General features: G+C 45.5%; 8 protein-coding genes across 8 annotated transcripts; 4 read left to right on the forward strand and 4 right to left on the reverse strand.

Moving 5' to 3' along the window:
• Positions 1–5,449: 5,449 nt before the first annotated feature.
• ATNIH1004_006601 (uncharacterized protein) lies at positions 5,450–7,055 on the reverse strand (the record flags this gene model as incomplete). The annotated part of the gene is made up of 2 exons (XM_033571228.1): positions 5,450–6,486; positions 6,827–7,055. 2 exons carry the CDS (start codon positions 7,053–7,055, stop codon positions 5,450–5,452), a joined length of 1,266 nt encoding a protein of 421 aa, XP_033427260.1.
• Positions 7,056–8,258: 1,203 nt separating this feature from the next.
• On the reverse strand, positions 8,259–8,981 carry ATNIH1004_006602 (uncharacterized protein; the record flags this gene model as incomplete). Its single annotated transcript, XM_033571229.1, has 3 exons — positions 8,259–8,585; positions 8,641–8,846; positions 8,897–8,981. 3 exons carry the CDS (start codon positions 8,979–8,981, stop codon positions 8,259–8,261), a joined length of 618 nt encoding a protein of 205 aa, XP_033427261.1.
• Positions 8,982–9,508: 527 nt separating this feature from the next.
• ATNIH1004_006603 (uncharacterized protein) lies at positions 9,509–11,719 on the reverse strand (the record flags this gene model as incomplete). The annotated part of the gene is made up of 5 exons (XM_033571230.1): positions 9,509–9,718; positions 10,756–11,140; positions 11,195–11,221; positions 11,275–11,357; positions 11,393–11,719. 5 exons carry the CDS (start codon positions 11,717–11,719, stop codon positions 9,509–9,511), a joined length of 1,032 nt encoding a protein of 343 aa, XP_033427262.1.
• Positions 11,720–11,783: 64 nt separating this feature from the next.
• Positions 11,784–13,511, reverse strand: ATNIH1004_006604 (uncharacterized protein; the record flags this gene model as incomplete). Its single annotated transcript, XM_033571231.1, has 4 exons — positions 11,784–11,791; positions 11,878–12,435; positions 12,489–13,007; positions 13,142–13,511. 4 exons carry the CDS (start codon positions 13,509–13,511, stop codon positions 11,784–11,786), a joined length of 1,455 nt encoding a protein of 484 aa, XP_033427263.1.
• An 826-nt stretch (positions 13,512–14,337) lies between these two features.
• On the forward strand, positions 14,338–15,161 carry ATNIH1004_006605 (uncharacterized protein; the record flags this gene model as incomplete). The annotated part of the gene is made up of 3 exons (XM_033571232.1): positions 14,338–14,600; positions 14,652–14,684; positions 14,744–15,161. 3 exons carry the CDS (start codon positions 14,338–14,340, stop codon positions 15,159–15,161), a joined length of 714 nt encoding a protein of 237 aa, XP_033427264.1.
• Positions 15,162–17,090: 1,929 nt separating this feature from the next.
• ATNIH1004_006606 (uncharacterized protein) lies at positions 17,091–17,794 on the forward strand (the record flags this gene model as incomplete). The annotated part of the gene is made up of 2 exons (XM_033571233.1): positions 17,091–17,105; positions 17,156–17,794. The coding sequence occupies 2 exons, from the start codon at positions 17,091–17,093 to the stop codon at positions 17,792–17,794; spliced, it is 654 nt and encodes a 217-aa protein (XP_033427265.1).
• A 569-nt stretch (positions 17,795–18,363) lies between these two features.
• Positions 18,364–18,747, forward strand: ATNIH1004_006607 (uncharacterized protein; the record flags this gene model as incomplete). Its single annotated transcript, XM_033571234.1, has 1 exon — positions 18,364–18,747. One exon carries the CDS (start codon positions 18,364–18,366, stop codon positions 18,745–18,747), a length of 384 nt encoding a protein of 127 aa, XP_033427266.1.
• An 850-nt stretch (positions 18,748–19,597) lies between these two features.
• On the forward strand, positions 19,598–20,428 carry ATNIH1004_006608 (uncharacterized protein; the record flags this gene model as incomplete). Its single annotated transcript, XM_033571235.1, has 4 exons — positions 19,598–19,630; positions 19,683–19,959; positions 20,012–20,149; positions 20,247–20,428. 4 exons carry the CDS (start codon positions 19,598–19,600, stop codon positions 20,426–20,428), a joined length of 630 nt encoding a protein of 209 aa, XP_033427267.1.
• Between the last annotated feature and the right edge of the window lie 60 nt (positions 20,429–20,488).

A 20,488-nucleotide genomic window follows, 5' to 3' on the forward strand; every position in this document is an offset into this window, starting at 1 on the left:
ACTGGCTCTTTTGAATATGGCCCAGGAAGTTGGACTACGGCTTTTCCAGATTATTCAATATCTTCATGTTATCAGACGCGTGCACCTGTTAAAGGTTGAGCGAATAAGGGGCCAAAAGACGCCACAGAAACGAAGCCAACGGGTTGACACACTTGCAATCAACTTTGTTTTAGCGGAGTTGTACTGTGACTGGGAAAGAACTGATGACAACACTCGGAATCTGAGGAAACTTCGCTTTCGAAAGGAAAATAGGCAGGCTAGGAGGTGGCTATTGGTAGCATCTAGGCTTTCATTTGGGGTTCTTCTGGTTTGTTCCAAAACAGTCGAGAGAGAAGTGTATGTATTTATGTATCTCAGCAAGCTATCTCGACGTGAATGCCTTGAGACTAATCTGTCTTGCAGCAACAATAGCAGGGTTAATGAAGGACAACTGGTGGCTCTAGCTACAACTATTGCTAATGATTTCCCCGCAGTAGTTGAGACATTCCGCCACCTTAACTGGACGACAACGTGCTTATTAAATCAAGAGACAGTAAACACTGCCACTGATCTGGATTCGGTTATTGAGCAGATCGACACACACCTTCGGACAACAATATCGCCTGAAAAAAATTCTACCAGTGGACTTTCCATGCTGCACCTCTTCTGGTGAGGACGGTTATAGCGAGTCTCCGCTTAGCCATGCTATTCTCAGTCCCTGCACTCTGGAGCCTGATAGTCCAGCAGAACAGAAAGCAGGAGAATCTGCAGAGACAGGAGAATTTTAGGCCTATTGTAGGGGAAATCCATTGTCTTTCTTAAGCTTCGCATAGAGTGAAGATATTATGAAAGAAGACAATTACGTGATTAAGGGTTTTAGGTCATCAAGTAATTATCTGAGTTTATGCAATTATTCAATGATTAACTACATGTCCTGCTAGCCTGAATTCCTGGAGGCATAAGATATAACAGTAGTCAGTCATACGTGATATGTCCGAGGTAGTATACAGTTATAAGAGGGCAAGAGAAGCTTTTACACGGCTTGTTTTGACCACGCCTGGGATAGAGTATTAATTATCGCCTTCTTCTTACCGCGGAGAGAACACCATTAAATGTTATTAATCGACTCCTGATTCACAACAGGAGCCATTGATACATGTACATCATTCATTAGTATATATATGGAATATTTCTCTCTGGAGAAGACATTCTACTATTTTTGTATATAAAGGATAAATTCTAAGATGAGAATAATATCGGTCAATATTTCTCTAGTCTACAGCACCAAAGAAGTGAAGAGGAAAAGAGAGCCAAACATCCCAGCGAATTTCTGCATACGTCAGACATTATTTATAAGACACATAATGACCCTTCAGGTAGGTAGTACGTGCAGCAACACTTTCCCATTAATCAGTTAAAGTAGCCACTTCTAGAATTGGGTTCACCCCCGACAAAGGAGCCAAACTGAGTCAAAGCCAATCACATATTCCACTCCTATCCGGATGTCGAGTTATCAGGAAGCCGAAAGCAACAATCGATCAAGTTGGTCATTATTGGACTCTGAGCCCTGGGAAATGTTCTTAGACTCATGGAAGTTGTTGCTGCAGACCAAGCGGAACGGTCCGTCCGGTACGGTCGGTTTCTAGATCAGCATCATGCAAACGACCCTATGAGCAAAGAGCGATAAGTACAATGGAAAATATCGGACTTGCGCTGAGTGTAGACAACATACAAATATTTCGACCGTAGCAGACATATGGCAGGGTGACCAAAAACAGAAAAGTGGAGCCCAGTGCGACGGAAATGTACAATAACATCGAGGCAGTAAAAGCGAAAGAACCGCAGCAAAGGACAGGTTCTATAACTCACTAAAATACCGATGTGCAAAGGGCCAAACAGGGAGACGGATTCAGTGAAGGACTTGTCAGTGTGAACAGAAGAAACAAGCCATGACAGTTATAATCCCCGGGGATGGGAGGATATTTCTGAGTTCAACAATGCCGTCTCCGGATGCGACGGCACTTAATGGCAAATAACAATATTCAACTGGCTCCACCATTGCCACCCTGAAAATTACACATCGGTTGAACTACTTCGCTATCGGAACACATTTCCAACGCTATGCGTATTAGAATACAGAGTCCCGATTTACTGAGGAGCGAAAACCCTAGATAATTGTCGGCTACCTTTATGAGACGTTACGAGCCAATTAGGCTGTCTCTAGTAATACGGATCGACATTTGTTTACTGCTTACGGGTGTTAGAAGCTGACAAAAAGCTGCCGAATAAAAGCCATTTCCCAGAAATGAATTAGAGTTGAACGTGAAGCATCCATAACGACCCATGGGTCGAGTAAAATTAGGGGTTAAAATAAGTTTGGCCTAGTTACACTAGCTCACCCATTGGTGGGACTAATGCATGATGCATCTGTTGCTGGGGGCTATCCCTGTATGCTGGAAGATCAGCTTTACAAGAAGCGATCGGATATGCATACTAAAGGCGAAAACAACCATATCATTTGGAATAAATTTTAAAAGTCCTATTTTGTGATTTTGCATGAAGGAGGGAATATATTTCACTCGGTACTTCCAGGCGGCAAGTTTCAACCACTGAAGACGGCTTTATTAGGAATCGACGGCCCGGTCCACCTTCTCCACTTTGAGATAGGGTGAAGGGTAAAAAAGGAAAAAAAAAAAAAAAAAAAAAAAAAAAGTATAAATGAATTGACGCGGAATTTGACTTGTTTGGCTGAGGTCTGCAAAAAAATTGTCCATGAGCTATCGGATACTTATCGACTAAATGAGGCACATCATCAAGCAATGGCCTGTTTTATTGATCGGCAATATATTTTTCGCACTAGGCGTTGGGAAGGTTAAAACTTTTCTGACCCACTAGATACCGGAGAAGATCTCCTTTGCCTTAACTAGTTAATAGAAAGTGAGTTTGGTAAGTACTTATAACATAGGCGACATCGTGGAGTATATAAACCACGAATATAGAGCAATAAAACAGAAAGGAATGGTCAATCAGCATTATACTCGAAATGCCTTTTACTTGAAGATGGGGTATTAGCTAGAATAGGTGTCCAGTAAATTTCTCCTTATAGAGAGTATCAGAATAGTTTACAGGCCATCCTTATACTCACGGATGATAATACTAAGTAGACTGTTTTGTGGAGACATTCACATGCCGAAAAAAAAAAGAAAACCCAATGAGGGGCCGGTAGAAGGTCGAGTTCGATACCTCAGTAGCTGAAAAATCATTTGTTGAGGGGTAGCGTGCCACTATGTGTGTTGCTCAAATGATCTCCTACCTAATCAAGCAAGTATGGATCTTGCAATCATGGGCATACTTGGTCAGACATAGAATTTCGCCAATCACATAGCACTGGTGGGCCTTGTATGGCTGAACCATGGAACCGTCGACCACTATTTCGTTCAGCGGATAAAGCCGCCCGGGCTGGAGGGCGTTGAAGGGACCGTAAAGTTTGGGTTTCCAAAGTGCATTTGTATTTGTTTTCGTTTTACGTTTCTTTTCTTGTGTTTTCATCCGTGGCGGACAAAGAGAAAGGGAAGGCAGCCAATGGCGTCATGTTAGAAGGGTCTTTTTCCAGACGAACGGATATTGGTCGGATGTTAACAATTTTCATTTATGTTTTATGGAGGCTATCGCCGTCATGTGCTACCTTATCCTGGCCGTATTCTCAGACAAGATTAGGTAGAACTTTAGACGGAGAAATTCACTTGTCGAATACCAAACCAATATAGATAAAAGGCCAAGAAGGTCACCCCACTGTATTGTGCTAGGTGAAGGAAGACTCTATCTTTGGGGTGCCCTGGTAAGTTGGAGAGACCTGGCCCTTTAAGTGGAAAGGTCACTTCTGGGACTGTTACAATTCCACTCCCAACAGCCCAGACCCAAGATTTAAATCAATAATTCCAGTATGCTATGCACTGCAACTCCAGAAGCAATAGCTATCGTAAGCTCTAATATAGTATCTAAGGCTTCCGACTGTGATCTTTAGAGTTCCATGACCACATGCGCTACAGGCACCAGGGGAAAATCTACTAATACTGTAGTTAGCTATTGCATCTTATTGAGATTCTATTTACATAATTATAAAGTGTCACTATCTTTTTACCACTATCAATTTTAAAACTTTGCTTTTTGTATCGTCCCTTATTGAGGTCCTCTTGGGGAACGGTATTCCATAGGCTGCATTAATGGGTGTAATGCAGAGGCGAAGCAACTGATCTTCCAACATAGACAGAATCTGATGGACTAAGGTGAGATGACAAAGCAAATGTTGACTCAGCTAAAGGCGCTGGGCTAGAAGGATACTTTCGGTGGAATGAGGATGGAGGATTGCGACTGCTAGGTGGACTGCAAATCAAAGATGAAATTGGATCAGGAGGACAAGGACATGACGAATGCTGTTGTCCTGAGTTTTGAAAAAAATGCGGACATTTGATACCAATGCTGAACATGGTGGTAGACGGATCGGCTGATGTTGTATTATAGGTATTTGGGGACTCCTGTCTACACCTTTATCGTATTGGTCGGAAGGCATAACTTGGGAAGCCTCTGCGGAATATCTGGACAGGGATGTTGGCAAGTCTCTCGTGGCTGAGCCGTGTCTACTCTGCTCAGAAACCCATCTCCCAACATGAATACGGACATGTCGATCAATCATGCGTTTTTCGTCTTCCGAGGTCGGTCTTGCGTTGATAAAAGTGTGGGATTCAACTTAGAGTCTCTAAGACCTGTGCCCGACATTTCAGCTTGCCGGAATAAATTTCCGATATCAAGTTTGGTCCAACTGGGAGACGTTAAGTGAGAAGTCTGTCTTCTTTTGCCCAGAAACGAAGTGAGAGAAAGGGGAGGAAGGGGAGAAGTATTTTCAGCGCCACCCCCACGTGAACCGCCCGCAAACTTAACCGACTCTACACAACCTCGTTGCCAAGCCTCATTCTCATTCGGGGCCATAGCAGCATTGTACACAGACAACATCGACAAGCAGGGGAAGTGGAAAGATTACAATGTATTGAACGTACTTGTGTGCAAAAAATAAAATGCGGAATTGAAATTGAAACTGTCTCCTGCCTAAAAACAATTGCTTCCTTGAAAGCCTTCATCTTGTTTTTCCCTCCATTTTAAATGTATCAAAGTTGAGCGACGCAAAAAAAAAAAAAAAAAAAAAAAATCCAAAGAAGTACCTACTACTGCAAAATAAAGGCAAAGGAATCCCCAAAAATAACATAAACATAAAAACTAAAATAAATATAACGGTGTTTCCCTCCACCTCGGTCAAGTTTGCACTAAGATGGCTGGCATCAGCGCTCGCTTCTTCCTTGCTTCTGTGCGTGGTAAAGCAAACCGACAATGAACATGTGAAGCATGACAGTGAATAAAATAGTAGCCCTCCCGATCATATGTCACTTGTTTGGGTCGATATCTAGCTATAGCACTGCTAACCAAGGTTTTTCCGGCGTCGACTCCGGGAGACAGTCTGGTCCTCACGGCTACCTCGTTGACGTTTAACTTGGAGCCGGTTGAGCTCCTTCGTCAGGAGGCGAATCTCAGCATCAATAGCCGCGTTCTTATTTGGAGGCTTGGACTTCCTGGTCCTAGTGCGTCGGCTAGACCTGCGTGTTTTCCGTGCCTGCTCAAGACTGGACAGGGAAGTGTCTGAATCCGTGTCATTTTCTTCATATTCGGACTCCACATTACGAACGCCTCTTCTGGATTTGGAGGGAGCTTTCCTAGGGCGGGAACTATAAGTACGACTCGATGATTCATCTGATGATTCATCATGACTGTCGTCTGAGTCATGATCCCAATGTTCCTCGACATTGTATCCCCAGTAAGCGTTTTCAAGCTCTTTTGCCTTTAGATAGATCATCCGATCTCCGTTGAAGCTATTTCCGTTGGCAATACGTCGAACAAATCCTCGACGCTCCAGCGTAGTATTCCCGTCTTTCCATTTCACCAGAACCCTTTGTGGGTAGGTTGCGTATCGCTGCGGTCGAATTAATGCCAGGGCATTGGTATTGGCTTCGTCGTCGTCCTCGACCTTCCAACCTACGCCTATAATATCGGAAACGTCATCGCGGGAATACTTCCATACCTCTTGGAGTATACCATCCGTGGTAAGAGTAGACTTCGAGTTCCCACGAGTGTTGGACAGGACTAGTTCTGCCGTTTGCGGGTCGTAGGGCTCAGAAGATCCCGCGCGTACGCGGTATATAGGGTTCCTTTTTGAGCCATACCGGACAAAAATCTGGGTCCCTGTGCCGACTGGCCACCAGTAAAGTACCCTTCCACGCGCCAGCGCAGTATACTCCTTCCTCATCCTGGATTCCAGTGCATTTATTCCAGACAGCTCATCAGAGTCTGACTCATCAGATTCGGAGTCATCCGAGTATTCAACTGCAGAGTCTGTATCATCCATAGCAGGAAGCTGCCCCAGGCTTTCCGGTCGTTCCCCAAATCGCTGTATGGTAACATCTGGGGAATATTCCAGTCTTCAGGTAGAGAATTTCCACGGTTGATCAGGTAGAAAGATTTATACAGCTTATCATATGCTTTCCATCCACTCTCGGGGTCATCCCCACCATACCCGAGTCCATGTAAGCTGACCATGAGTCATACGTAATTCGATACATCTTCTCAGGTAGAAGATTTCGTTCCGGGGAAACATTGTGTTCAATATTGGCCTTTTTGATCCTCTGGTTGGTTTTTGGAAGAGCTGCTCAATTTTCGAAAAGTCTGGCGTTTCAGATTGAAGTATCCTTTTAATGTCCGCCCCTTTTTTTAACGAGGTCCTGTATGATCTCCTGTGCCCAACCATCGATTCTGGCCTTCTTGTGACGACGTTTTTGTGCGGTTGGGGCTTCATCGTCGGATAATTTTTCAAAGTCTGAATCCAAATCTTTCAATTCCCGGTCCATATCGACGTCCTCATCGTTATTGGTGCCTGTGGGCTGCCCTTCGTTCTCTGCAGCCTCTTCATGTTGAGGCTCTTGCCGGGTATTTCTCCGGCGAGTAGCCCGGGTACGCTTCTTGCTCTTGGGCATGTCAGTGTGAAGTCAAACAGATTACAATCTTGTTACTAATAAAGGAGGTCCATCAGTATATAATAGGTAATATATAACTGGCATCATACCTATCTTTTTTCTTGTCTGTCGTTTATTGACTGATGTTTTTGGTATAAAGGAGGAAACTGCGGCTGTGACTCGGTCTTTATATGTTGTACTGGAGAGAGGAACGAACACCATTTCATTCTGGGGAATATTAAAAATATTTCATCGTCTGGCATTTGCTGGACCATGTTAATTCCCAGAGTCCTGCATATCTCATCAGCTGTCAACAGATAGTGGCGCGTCACCAATTCGGCACGCAACACCAGAAATAACAACCGGCTGGCACTATTTAGGCACGCAACACGAATGGGGCCGCAGATGTAAAGTCATTCGGGCCATTATGTGCCCAACAGAGGTAGCTGCAGCTGAACTACAGCGAGGGTGTGACGTACTTTCACTCTACGCTTGTACCTAGCAAAGGACCATGCGGGCGACTAAAATTATTCTCACCATTATACGCCTACTGGATTTGCTTCATTTCGCATACGCCTTGACAGGTGTCCAGCAAGCTCTAACTATTCGTACCGGGTATGTGCACGGTATGGCAACCCGTCACCTGTTACCAAGTACACAGCGGCCGGTATTGCAGCCCGCACTTTTGGGCCTTGGAAGTTTGAACTAGCTGGGATGGAAAGTTACTACGTCGCAGTGGCTGCAGTAAAGAGGCTCGTTGAAATATATCGATCCCAATAATTGCCACATATCTCTTCTTTAGTTAGGCAGGTTGGATATATAAGATTTCCTCGACAATGCACCTACTTTGGTAATAATGTCCCGTTCTCGGCTAGTCCTATGTCACGGTCCTAAACCCTAAATTGAATGAAACAAGATCTATTCAGAACATAGGGCGACTCATATTTGAAACAACTAACTTGAGGAGCTATCTCTAGAGGTGTTGCTGGGAGGGAGGTGTAGGATGTGTGGTCACGTGATTAAATAGGGCTAGGGCTGGAAATCAGGTGATCTGGGATCCCTTCGAGGTCGTGGGCCCACGACTTGATCTTGACCTTGCCGTGACATCCTACACATCTGGAGTACATTTCCGCTCTACCGTCTCCATGTTCCTGTTTTCTTTTAAATAACATTCCATTACTATGATGATGGACAAAAAAAAAAAAAAAAAAAAAAAAACCCTTCCTATTGTGTGAGTTGAGATGGAAGTTCAGTGCTAATGCCCTGCGCAAAAGCAATCAATTGCCCTAGCGCCTCAGAGCATTGCATGCAGCTTGATTGATAGTATTCAGCCACCGTCATCCAGTGCTGGATATCTTGTTGATGTAGATGTATGGTCATCTGTGCTTCTCGAATAATAGACTTCTGAACCTGGATTTCATCCTCGGCCTCGGCCTTCGCTAATTCTAGTGCTGCTTTGTCCTTCTCTACCTGCTCTAATTTCTGAATAAGCTGAAACTTCTCAGCCATGACTTGTTCATATTGGACAGATAGGGGAGCTGGTGGCGGGCGCTAACCAATTAGTTATTAAAATATAACAGACAAGCAAATGGAAGACAGTTTATACCTGATCAATATTATTGCATCGGACTGCATGGAAGGATTGACCGACCTCGCGGCATAATTGCATGTATACCCCGGCGGAATGTTTGCTTAAATGCTTATCGAACAGGGGTTCAAGCTCCGGATCATCGATCTCCCATGCGTATTGCAACTCTTCAGTCGACTTTAATCGTACCTCTGAGGGCTTCAGCCGCAGTCCGAGCTTCTCCCCTGTCAATGACAATGAGTTAAGCCCAGAGTATACAATGATGTGACCTTACAGATGTGCTGCGCAAGACGATTACGACATTGTGACCTCCATGACGCACGGTTTAGATTGCTTATCCTGGAGGGTTGGTCGTCCATATTGGTCTCCTTTGGGCAATATCGGATATACTGTTTAGCAGTCTTCTGCGTCTTATACCTCTTATTTTTGCGAGCTCATTTGGGACTGGCTTGCAATGCCAGTTATCTGGCTATTATTGGCCAACTGCTCTATTTACATGAATATCAGATGCTTCTGCGGAGTTGAATAATTCCATAGCAATTAATGTTCTACATGCAAGATCATTACGAGTAAGAAGATGCCAGGTGATAATACTGTCAAAAGCCTCCTGAGATTAGAGTAGCTTGAGACCCAAAAGGCATCCTATATGGGCCTGTAGATGGAAGTGATAAGGAAATACTGTGTACACAGCATATAGTTTCAACGGACTCAATCCAATCGGTTGCGCACTAAAAAAGAGAGGCCAAGTGTCTCAGTTGGCTACCACCCATTACATGCAATCCTAGGTATCAACCGAGCCGCCTGTTTTCCTCCTCCCTGCAAGTCTGGAAGCGTGACTAAGCTGCGGTCCAAAGTGGGTTCGCAGACTAAGTAATACTTCGCTCAACTAATCGTTGCTGTGGTCACGGATATGGCTAAATGTATCGGGGGCAGAGGGGTTTTGCCGTTTCTTCACCCGTCTGTTGATCCCTTTCAGTAATTTGGACCTGAATTTGCAGTACTCCAGCAGGCACATTAACTCTTCCGTGTCAGGAATCTCCCTTGCCCGCTCCATGTCGGTGAATGATAGCCGGTGGACGTCTGGGTATCTGCTCTCCTGACAACTTGTCAGCTGAAATAACCAAACAGTAAGGAGGTGCACTTACGAAGTTTTCATCAGACGGGGCCATTGTATTCCTTCGACGGAATTGTAGACTACCGTAGCGCGCGGATGATCGATTACAAGGTAGACCCTCGCTTGGCGAAGAGCTGCAAGGTCATGTGCTTTGCCTAGCAAAGTGCGACTCCTTTTTGGAACGATCGACGCTCAGCTCCATCAGGATCGGGACCACCCATTGTTGACGTCTGTGAGAGAGAAGGGAAAATATATAAGGCTGGGGAGTTTAATCGAGATACGACTTGGGATTTGCAGAAGAATGGGGAGAGAGTTACTGCAATTTGTACCACTAGGAACCTTTATAAGACCAGCTGTGGTATTCTGTGGTCACGCGATCTTACAAAGAAATGCATCCCCAACGCTAGCTCTGACTGATTTCCGTCTAATGCAGCTACGGACTAGCTCCAGCTAGCTCCTGATCCTCACAGCAGCGGATTTTCTTGTACCGACTGCCCCGGGACTCCCCGAAGATCGTTTTCGCCTCGTGCCATGAGTGGGTCCTCCAAGTCCATCGCAGCTGTTACATGGGAGCAGGGTCAAACAACCATGATCAGGGCTTCCAAATGGTGCATCCAAGTGCTGGCGTGCAGCGAACGATACCATCGTGCCGGGGAATCCGCTTAATTTCCACCTCTTTTTAGCTTTTGTCTGTAGATAAATATTGACCACCTTCTCTGAATGGGCGACGAGGAAAGACACCGGGCGGCAGTACCTTCCGCAATCTGAACAGAGTTCGCTTAGTCCCTTAAGTGGACCTATGGTTTCAGAGTCGGTTGTGTAATGCAAATCATGGGGATGCAGCTGCACCAGTGCATCGACCACCTGCTTAGCATGACCCTTACAGCGTATGGTCCCATAGCACCAAAACGGAGCCATAGTATCTTCCGGCAAAATTTCAAGAACAAAATAGAACCGTGACACAAGCAACGCAGTCGCCGCCTCCCGCGCCATCCGAGCACTGCCGGGGAAAGAATTACAAGATTCCGGTATTCCTCCATCACCTCGATCGTATCGATAGCGCTAGGTACGTCGCGAAGAGGTATATTCAGCCGAAGATAGTCTTCCTTGTGGGCGTCCTCAAGCTGGCCCATCATTTCCAGCCATTTTGTTTCCGTGTCCATGGAGGACATCCAAGCATCGAATCCTCGACGCAGGAATCCATCCTGGAAGACATGCCGAAAATGTGGTGGTCTATCGCGTGGTCTATCCGTAATACCCGTACCCATAGAGAGAAGTCGCGCGGGATGTTTGCGGGAGGGCCAGATTTGGCGGCTTAACCGCCGTGCGATATCGGCAGCGAGATTATCCCTAAGTCCCCGTCTTGGAAGGACCCAATTCCGCGAATATCGATTGGGGAAAAAACTTATAAAAATGTCAGTCTACTACTCTTTAGGAATGGCGGAAGGTTAATCTCACAAAGGGGCGGCCGCGGTAGCTCTCGCGCTAAGACAATTCACGTTAGGGTTGTTCTAAAATAAACGGCCAAACCTACTTACGCTTCCCATACGAACGGCTCTGAGTCTATATGTGCTGGCCGGACGATCTCATACCCTTCCGTTTCGATTAGTGCCCAAACGAACTACTAAGCTGGTTAGGTATGGGTCCCAGACTTACCACATTCTTGGCCGGCGCTCTCCGTGCTGTTGAAGTTGCCAAACACAAAGGACCTTGTCTCTCTGGCAATGCTCGTTGCAACGACACCCACTCTAGTCTTGGGTGTGTGGTACTAGAATCACCCATGCGAAGGCTGTCAAATAGGCGTTTGTTTGTGTAAACTTCCTTTAGAGCCGTGTCGAAAACACTCCCATCATAACAGCCGTCATAAAGGAGCCATAACAGCCATTTGTGGACGGTTCCGAAAAAGGAACGCCTTCCGAATATAGCCTGTGATGCGCGCGCAAATGCCGAACTTCGCCTTTCATGAAATATACGACGTGCCATGTGATCAAAGACCGCCCCACATTTCCTGATATCCCACTGCATATTAAACAAGCCGAGGATACTCTCAGGCCCCTAGTTCGGGTCAGCGGTCGATTCCTGCATTCTCGTTGCAAGGGGGCATGATGGATTAAAAAAATTCCCGGTTTACTAAGTCATACCTGAACTTGTTCCAATCGCAAGATCGATAAGATCTTGAAGGGGACAAAGACCAAGGTTCTCCTGAATAAGATTCAGGAACTCCAAAGGAATAACTCCTCGGACTCCGCCACCGTCAATGGCTAGGATGGTAGGGTTCATCGTTGGAGGTAAGACATCTATTACTAGAGGCCTCTGGTACAGACAACAAAGGCAGGCCGTGATTGTGAAACTATATTCCAGGCCTGCGGCAGGTGACCCAAATAACTGAGCACATAGGTCACAGACTGCGTGGCCGCAATCTAGGCGATGCTGTGCAACCCTGAGAAGGCAGACGAGACATATTTTGTTTGATCGTATCCGGCAGAGCCTTCCACTGGATTCCCTTAGATGCTCGCGTCGGAACTCTAAGGATGATTGACCGGTACTCTCGAGTTTATGGAATTGCTCCACCATGTTGCGCTCAACCATACCCGCAAGCTCGTCGATAGTTCTATATGGTTGATTCACGGGGGTAATTTGAAGCGCATCGAAGACAACAGAGCGATAAAGCGCCTGGAAAACGGCCCGAGGTTCTAGCGCTATGCTGTTGCATCAGCCCATCGGTCGAACTCAAGGAGACGTTGACTCATACCTAACATCCCTGGGACATAGTGATCCATGACAAGGGCCGATGAGATCGAAGGGGCCAGCTCCTCATAGTAGACACCTGCCTTTGTTCCTATGTCTAGGTAGTGTGCTATGGCCATGCTCGAGGATACGGGGACTTCATTTTGTTCTCTAGTTGCCTTCACAAAGTCAAAAGACCGGCAGATATCTTCAGCTGTGTGCTGAAGTGCCAACCGGAAAAGCGCTACCAGATGGGTCGCATTAAATATAGCTCCATGGTCTTTCCGGACAGTGTACATGTCATCCAACTGCCCTGTAATCAATACGCGCAGGCGCTCATAGCGAGCACACTCTGATAGATGACTTCGCTCCAGGCGCATAAAATGGATCGCAGAAAAGCACTCCGACAAGGTCTCGGGACTGTTCTTGTCCAGTTTGCAATGGAACTGCTCCACTTGTTCCATATATTCTTCTCCCCGCTCCAAGGGGCTTCTGTCACTATTATAATCCGCGGCCGAATCGCCACCGGTAATGATGAAGATGACTGCAGACGTAGGCATTCAAGCAGAAAATCAGCCACGTCGGCAAGGTCAGCAGAGTCGCTTGCGAAGAGGCAAATAACATCTGCGAAGAGGAAAATGAGGCGAGCCCAGATGTTACGTAGTACTGTCCCTGCACAGGGAGAATCCCACGAGATGGAGCGCTCCGTCTTAACGCATCCTATCATAGAGGAGCTCGTAGAAGATTTATATTCCAGGCCACCGTCTGCGAACAACACTGGTCGTGAGGTCTCCAATGAACCCATGTCGTACCGTAGCTTTACCTCAGCCGCTGAAACATGCCGTTTTATGTTGTTGTACTGATAGAGCTGTCGAAGACAAGCGTCCTTGGCTTTGGCGCCGATGTATACACATAACGCCGGATATTGGTTTGCGGGATCTCCCAATTCGGATACCACATGGTCTAAGCGGCCATGATCCAAAATAGTAAACCTCCCACGTTCGCTAAGGCCTATACTAAGCCAGCCAATATCATCCGTTCGCTGCATCTTGGGAGAATGCTAGATGCCTATCCCCAGCTAACCCTGGCGGAGCTTTATACAATTTTATATCCAGGTCCCTTTACAAAGCAGCTATATACTTCCGTAACATTAAAATCCATCATGCAATTGAAGCAGAGAGGTAGGCACTTGTTTTCCGAATGAGTCCATTCCTAGCGCCTTGCCTCCTGACCCTTGATGCTGCTGGGTGTTTCAGCCATAGAACAATACCACCACCCAGGGTGAGCAGGGAGCTATATTAACCTATCATTGGTCAGTTGGCTAATTTAAGCCAAATGGCGGCTCACCCTCCCTCTCTTCCAAGGAGAGCTGCAATACCGTTACGGGAACGCAATCTTTGTCTGGGTCGAGTCTTGTCGGCGGAGGACATCTCCAGCAAAACCCGGTGTGGGGGCCCTTTGTGCCGGAGATCATTAGCAGGGTTGGCGATCAGCACGCTAACGTGTCAATGTGACTAGTCTCAGCGTGGAAATCGGTGTCTCGGGAGCTTCCATGTCTATCCGTTTAGTAACGTGTTAGTCAGCCCGGACCACCAAGCGATCACCCGTGCTCTAACTAGTAGCTCCACTCTAGGTCATTTAAAAACAGTTATCTTGTTGAATGTAACACTGACTTTATCAGCCCATAATAACCCCTGTCAAATGAGTAGAAGACCCCTGTCAAATAAATCTAAGAAATCTATAAGCCACTATGTTTTGTGAAGGATATATAAAGCGCCCTTAAAGCACCATTTGACGCTAAAAATTCACTTGCGCGAAGGACTGATCACCTCTTCTCTGTTATTTCCGTTTCGGTCAGAACACGTATCCCGAATATGTCCGCACCAAACCAACCATTGGATGACCTTGATCTGAACCCCTACTTAAATCACGATATATTGTCGCCTCACGGAGTCCTCAGTATTGAGTCTGGCAATACTTTTAGCAATTCTGAAAACGTCTACCTGAATAGCCTTGTTAGTGGCAGCGACATTGTGTTTTCTTCACATTTTAACTGCCCTTCGTTGGCTACTGCCATCGGACGTGAAGATGCATGTTTAGGCCGTGGAGAGGCAAGTGTTAAGGGTTGGGGAACAAAGTCTGTTTTTCCATCGCCAGTGCCCAGGACGTGGTTGACGAATCAATGCAGTCACGATAGCGCGCATACCATTACAACACCTAAGTAGGGACAATAGTTGATTACCTATTTATGTTTTAATACTAACTGGGCAAATCGTCTAGCGAGTGTCGGGAAATTTTCTCCGGCTGTTTCGATGAAACAGCCCATAAACATTTCAACATTGACAATTTTTCAACGCCCAGTGTTGGAGAGGCTTCCATGCCGACGGCACGAACTTCTCACGTTAACGATTTTGGTACTTCCATCCAAAAGATTATTTCAGATGTTGGCACTATTTCTGAAAGAGTAGAGCGTGGGTTAAGCGTTGTGGAGGGTTTTGCAGCAAAAACTCAGGACATTTTGGATGCATTTAATGGTCTTCACGAAAAGATTAATAATATGTCTAGTAGGGTTGATGGGCTGGCTGAGATGCTAGACGAGGTCGTGAAATGTGAACGGCTTGCCATGGAGAAATTTGGGAATTTGGCAAAACGTATCGAGCGCCCTGTCTCTTCTCGTTCACGGAGCCAGGCAACCTAGATTTCTGACAACACAACCCAATGAATCAAATGCCCTAAGCTTGTACCTCCCTAGGTGTCAAATTTTCTTATTTTTTTTTTTTTTTTTTTTTTTGTTTAGGCTTCTATATCTGGCACCAAGGATAAGAATATGAGCCGCTTGATTCTGATTTCTAATGGAAGAAAGAGGCTTGAAAACCCCACATACTCTCTACATTTAACTTCAACCCAGTAATACCAGGGATATAAAAATAACATCTAGGACGATCACTATGATTACTTAATTGCTTAACCCTCAGTAAAATATGGAATACACTACCTTTCGCATTTAGTTTCAGCCGAGTCTCCGAAAGCATATCCTTAAGAATACGAGCTCCTAACACATTCAGTAAGAGGGGCTACTGTTTTTCCGTCATTCCCCATCCACAAACTAATTAATCGTTCTACCCATCTAGCGTCTAATTGTTAGCTGATTGCACCACATCAATTGCCTTTTAGCATCATTAGCTATTATCGTTAGTTGTTGCTTTAAATTAAGGATTTAATTCTTCCTCCCGAAGCCATACCCAATCTCCTAAGCTTCTAACTCCAGGAACTGACCAAATCCCGCCTCATTTAGCGGGTCGGCCCGGTCATCCAACCCCTGACAGTAGATTTAAGTGAAGTACATATCATTTACTCCGCTATTTTGGTAGGGGAGGAGACAGACATTCCTATTGTAATCTCCTCCCTTTCCTCCTCGTTGAGCCAAATATCGTATTGGCTAACTTCTTCCGGGTAAGAGGGGGGAAGATGGTTAGTGCAGCTTTAGCTGTTGTGCGTAATGGGATGTGGAGTCCACCATTTAGATAGTGTGTGGCATTCCTCATTTCGCGTACCATGGTTGGACCGTCGCGGGTTATTCGTTGGGAGCGACCTGTTGTCCAGTGTAGGTTGTCCCAAGCCAAATCATTTTGCTTGTTTTATGTACTGTTAGAAATATCAACTCTTTTTTTAATTTTTTGTGAAATCGGCAAGGATGTAGTTGGTAATTATTTCTGTCTTTTTGGTTTGCTAGAACAGCCTTATGTCTAGACAATAATATCCAAAAGCTTACAGAGTTAGACACTCCTGCAAAACCAGCCATTAAATCTGGTTAACTAATTAGTCAATCATTGGGTCGCATCTTCGCATAACGAAACAGACTTAGCAAAATCCCCTAAAAACTAAACTAACTTTCCTATCCAGATCAAGTGTTTTATGATCGCCATGGGTCACTACCATCATCCACTTAGGGCAAAAAAAAAAAAAAAAAAAAAAAATTCTAATACAATAATTATTGAATAATCACATGGGCGGCTGGAAGAAGGAACATCTAATATCCGCGGCTCACCTGTCCTGGTATCTCTGAGTGATCTTCATCTTCTCATTGTTACCTCTTCGACTCAGGATGGATGCTACGTCAAGTCCTCTAATTAACAAGAGTGGAGAAATAACTCTCCTAGCTCGAGGAACTGATGTGCAGTTGGGATGTTTTGGGACTATAGACGCTTTGAATTCGAACTTAGGGCATTGAACTCCTTTGCTAATAGGAGCCTGTGCGTCGTACCCAAACGGGGTCGCGATGTTGGTCGAATTGGAAATAATCAAACCCAGCTCGGAGTCGCCCGTTGGCATATCATGATTTAGTTAACTACGGCAATGGAGACCTGTGCGAGCTTTTTGATCCCGCACATCCCCAATTCGGTCCGCATGCATGACACACCGGCCTCTCACGGCTACAATCCACTTGAATACTGACTCTAGGCCCGTATCCGCCTATTAACACTTAGGCAAATTAGCACGCACTTCAATAAATCATCTTACCAAAGTTTTTTTTTTTTAAAACTACACACTGCTTCGCTCCTTGTCCTTTACAGCTCATTAAAAGCCTTTTGGACCACGATTCTGTGGGTAGATCCACGTACACAAGATGACTCAAGATCAGGTAAGGTCAGTTATTCCCAGAAGATGGTTCACCATACCTAATGATAGAAGGATTCTCACATCCGACAATGGATCCAAGACGTCTGGATTTCTACAGGGAAGCTCCTTGAGCGGGAGGAGAACTCAAGAAGAAGGCAAGAAGACCTGGAATTCAGGATCAGGGAGGACCAAGCAGCGAACAAGCGAGCACTCGACCATTGCGCCTACCTCGAAACAGTTGTCACGGAACTGGAGAAAAAGAGGCTGCAACACGAGTCTAGCCTGAACCATCTCAATGAACAACAATGGGTACTGCATCAAGACCTGATACAGGAAAGAACAAAGGCTAAAGAATTGGAGGGTCGTGTTGAGAGCCAATACTCAGTCAATGAGACTTTGCTACGGGCTATAACTAAAACTGAAAGCAACGATTTCAGCCCGTTGAACCTTCAGCAAATTCTCCTTGAGAATGAGCGGCAACGCGAGCTGATCTCCACGCTTCAGTCTACGTTAAACGCGCGGGAAGCCACGGTACGGTACCTGCAGATGGCCTTCCACGAGACATCTCAGGATCATTGTTCGGACTGCAGCTGGGGTTCCGACACCGAAAGCTTCCTAAGCGAGTCTGGCACGTCTTTGTCACATGAGAGCCGTAATAGCCGCGATGGCTCAATCACACCACCGGCAAACTCACAAAAATCCGGGGTCTGACTGGTATTAAAAGGTGAAGGCATAGCTTTGGCACAATATCCTATCGTCTTTGTACTTTTGGTGGTTAGGTATAGAAAGTTACAGCCGGTTTATGTCGGTCAATCACATAGTAACAGTAAGAAATCTTTCTCTGTACATGATCTACCTGAAAGTAGTCGGTTTATAGGCTATATTAGAGACTGCCCTATCATAAAACATAGTGATTGTTGGAGTTAATAGCCAGTATAGTATCGAGCTTCAGTGAGATGCCATACATTGACGCATGCGCCACTTGCAGGATTAGCTAGACCGCATATACTCTTGACCTAGTGTCATGCAAAGCCTTACTCTCTATACATAGTCGGTGGTGTGACTCAAAGTCCTAACATAGAATTACTCGGCAGCTTCTGCAGGAATGAAGCAGGCTAATTCCACGACGTCTTAGACTTGCGACCCCAAACCAGATCGCAAGCGGAAAATACCCGCCCTGAAGGTCTTCAAAAGTACACCAATTCCCCAACTAATATACCCTGGAATAGTCAACAATAACTAGCGAGCTTTATTTCTAGTTTCTTCTGACTCTATGAACAATGAATCAATTCCCTCGTCGCTCTCTTGATCCGATTGCCGAAGAAATCACTCCCGTGGATCATGAAATCCTCCGCCATGGCGGAACCTCATCCAACATTGAGAGGCTCCCTTCCCGTCTGCAGCGATCGAAACGAGCATCCATGGACGTTCAGCAACAGTTAGAGGACCTTGTTTATGATGTCAGTTACCTGAGAGCCGAACTCCAGTGGCAGAAGGAGTCCAAACAAGCTCTGCTGCAATTCCAGGAGGACATGTTCCGAATCTTCCATATGATTGAGGACATGCTGGTCCAAGTGACAGCAAGGCTCCATAATTCTGAACAGCGCTACTTTCAACTCTTGGGATTTAAAGCCAACGGTGGCGATGACGGGGGCATGATCTAATGTTGCTCAAACACTAGAGCTGAAACAACGACAGAAATCCAATTTCGTGTTTTATACTCTAAATACATTGCTTATATATGCTTATGTGACAAATTACAATAAATTGAGTTTCTTTAATTGCTTGTGAGATCTAAAGCAGATGAGAAGTGAAATAGTACATCACTGTGTACACGTAGCCTGGCCTCTATATCTCGTCAACTGCTTGTTTTCGTGTTTACCATCTAATAATTAGACCAGATTCACTTACTTCTACTCACTCCTCCCCAGTTAGTGACAAAATTGGTATTTCACTTGGTTTGTAATTGCCACCGCTCACAGTAAAAGATATCTCTACTTCTCTTGTTCGCAGAGAACTTTTGAGTCCAAAGAGACTTTTTGGACACAGTTTTCGACAGAGCCGGTGTAACTTTACTGTAAGGGAATAGTTGTGCAGACGTCTATTTTGTGAGCGTCATATGGTCAATGGTTGTTCAGCCCGTGCCAGGCTTTGTAATGCAAGAACATATAGTTTATGTATTGCACACTAAGACAAGTAGTTTTGCCACTAATCCGCGACCCAAAAAAGGCCCGCAAGCCGCATGGACCAGGCGGATTCAAACCGAGGCTAAGGGAATCTATATATATATGACCCTGAATGTGTCCTTGTCTGCCTATCGTTTTGAAATAACTATTCTCAAGTACTTCGTGATGCGACCTTTTCTCTACACTGCCTATCTTTTTTAACTACCTGTGTCAGCCCAAGTTGGGCTGAAGTATGGGTACGTCGAGTTTCATATACAATAGTGATTGGCTTATTGATTCTAGCGAAACTTATAGGTTGAAGGAGTTGAGGCTATCAACACGAACAACAATGTCTTTCATCATGGATACGTCCGCAACTTCAGTAAGTTTTGGAACAGCTGTTAGGATTCACGTGTCTTTTAATGCCTTAATAGGTGCGGACAATTCTAAGTCGAGCAGAACCTGGGCGGTGGATCATTCCCTTTCAACGACGTTTTGCCCAATTAATCAGCAGGACTCATCTCAAGCAGAGGGCTGGCCACGCCTCAAAGCTTACCGGGATCTATAATCAAGCCACGATATTCAGGAGAGAATCTAACGCACTAAAAGAGAAGGGTATCATGAGCTGGTACGGTACCCAGGAGCCGAGGTCACCAGATACAAGAACACTGTCCGAAGTTTTGGAATTCCAAAGTGGTGTCGGAGGAGACTGTATGCCATACAAACCTGATTAAGAGCAGATGTTGTTGCTTACAAGATGTAGTTCTAGTTTCCTATCCTTACTGTGGAGGCTCGGGTGCCAGCGTCCCTATGTTTAAACTGCCAGAAGGGCTACAAGCTGGTAGTTTGTACACAGTATACTGGCTATGGAAACAACATATCGGTGAATCACCAATGGCTGGTATGTGCACCTCGTACTTGGACAAAAGTATAGGCTAAACAAGGAAAGATATCTACTTCTGTATGGATATCGATATTGTACACCCTACAGACGCTAGTATTTAGGATCGCTCCAAGTGCAACGCCTTCATCCTCTACCCAAGACCAGGTGTTATGGCGCCTACGGCTACGCGACTGGTATTACGCCTCTTCGGCCCTCGCCTCACAGGAACCAGAGGAACCATATTCCACCGGCTTTCAGTTCATTCTTACCTGGCTTTCCCAAGCATCCCTGGAGTAAAACCTCCAGGCAAAGTCAATCTGGTTCTATTTTACCAACTTTCAGTGGTACATGTTCTTC

This window comes from Aspergillus tanneri (genome assembly GCF_003426965.1).
Source record: "Aspergillus tanneri strain NIH1004 chromosome Unknown AapTan_4_pilon_pilon_pilon, whole genome shotgun sequence".
NCBI lineage: Eukaryota > Fungi > Ascomycota > Eurotiomycetes > Eurotiales > Aspergillaceae > Aspergillus > Aspergillus tanneri.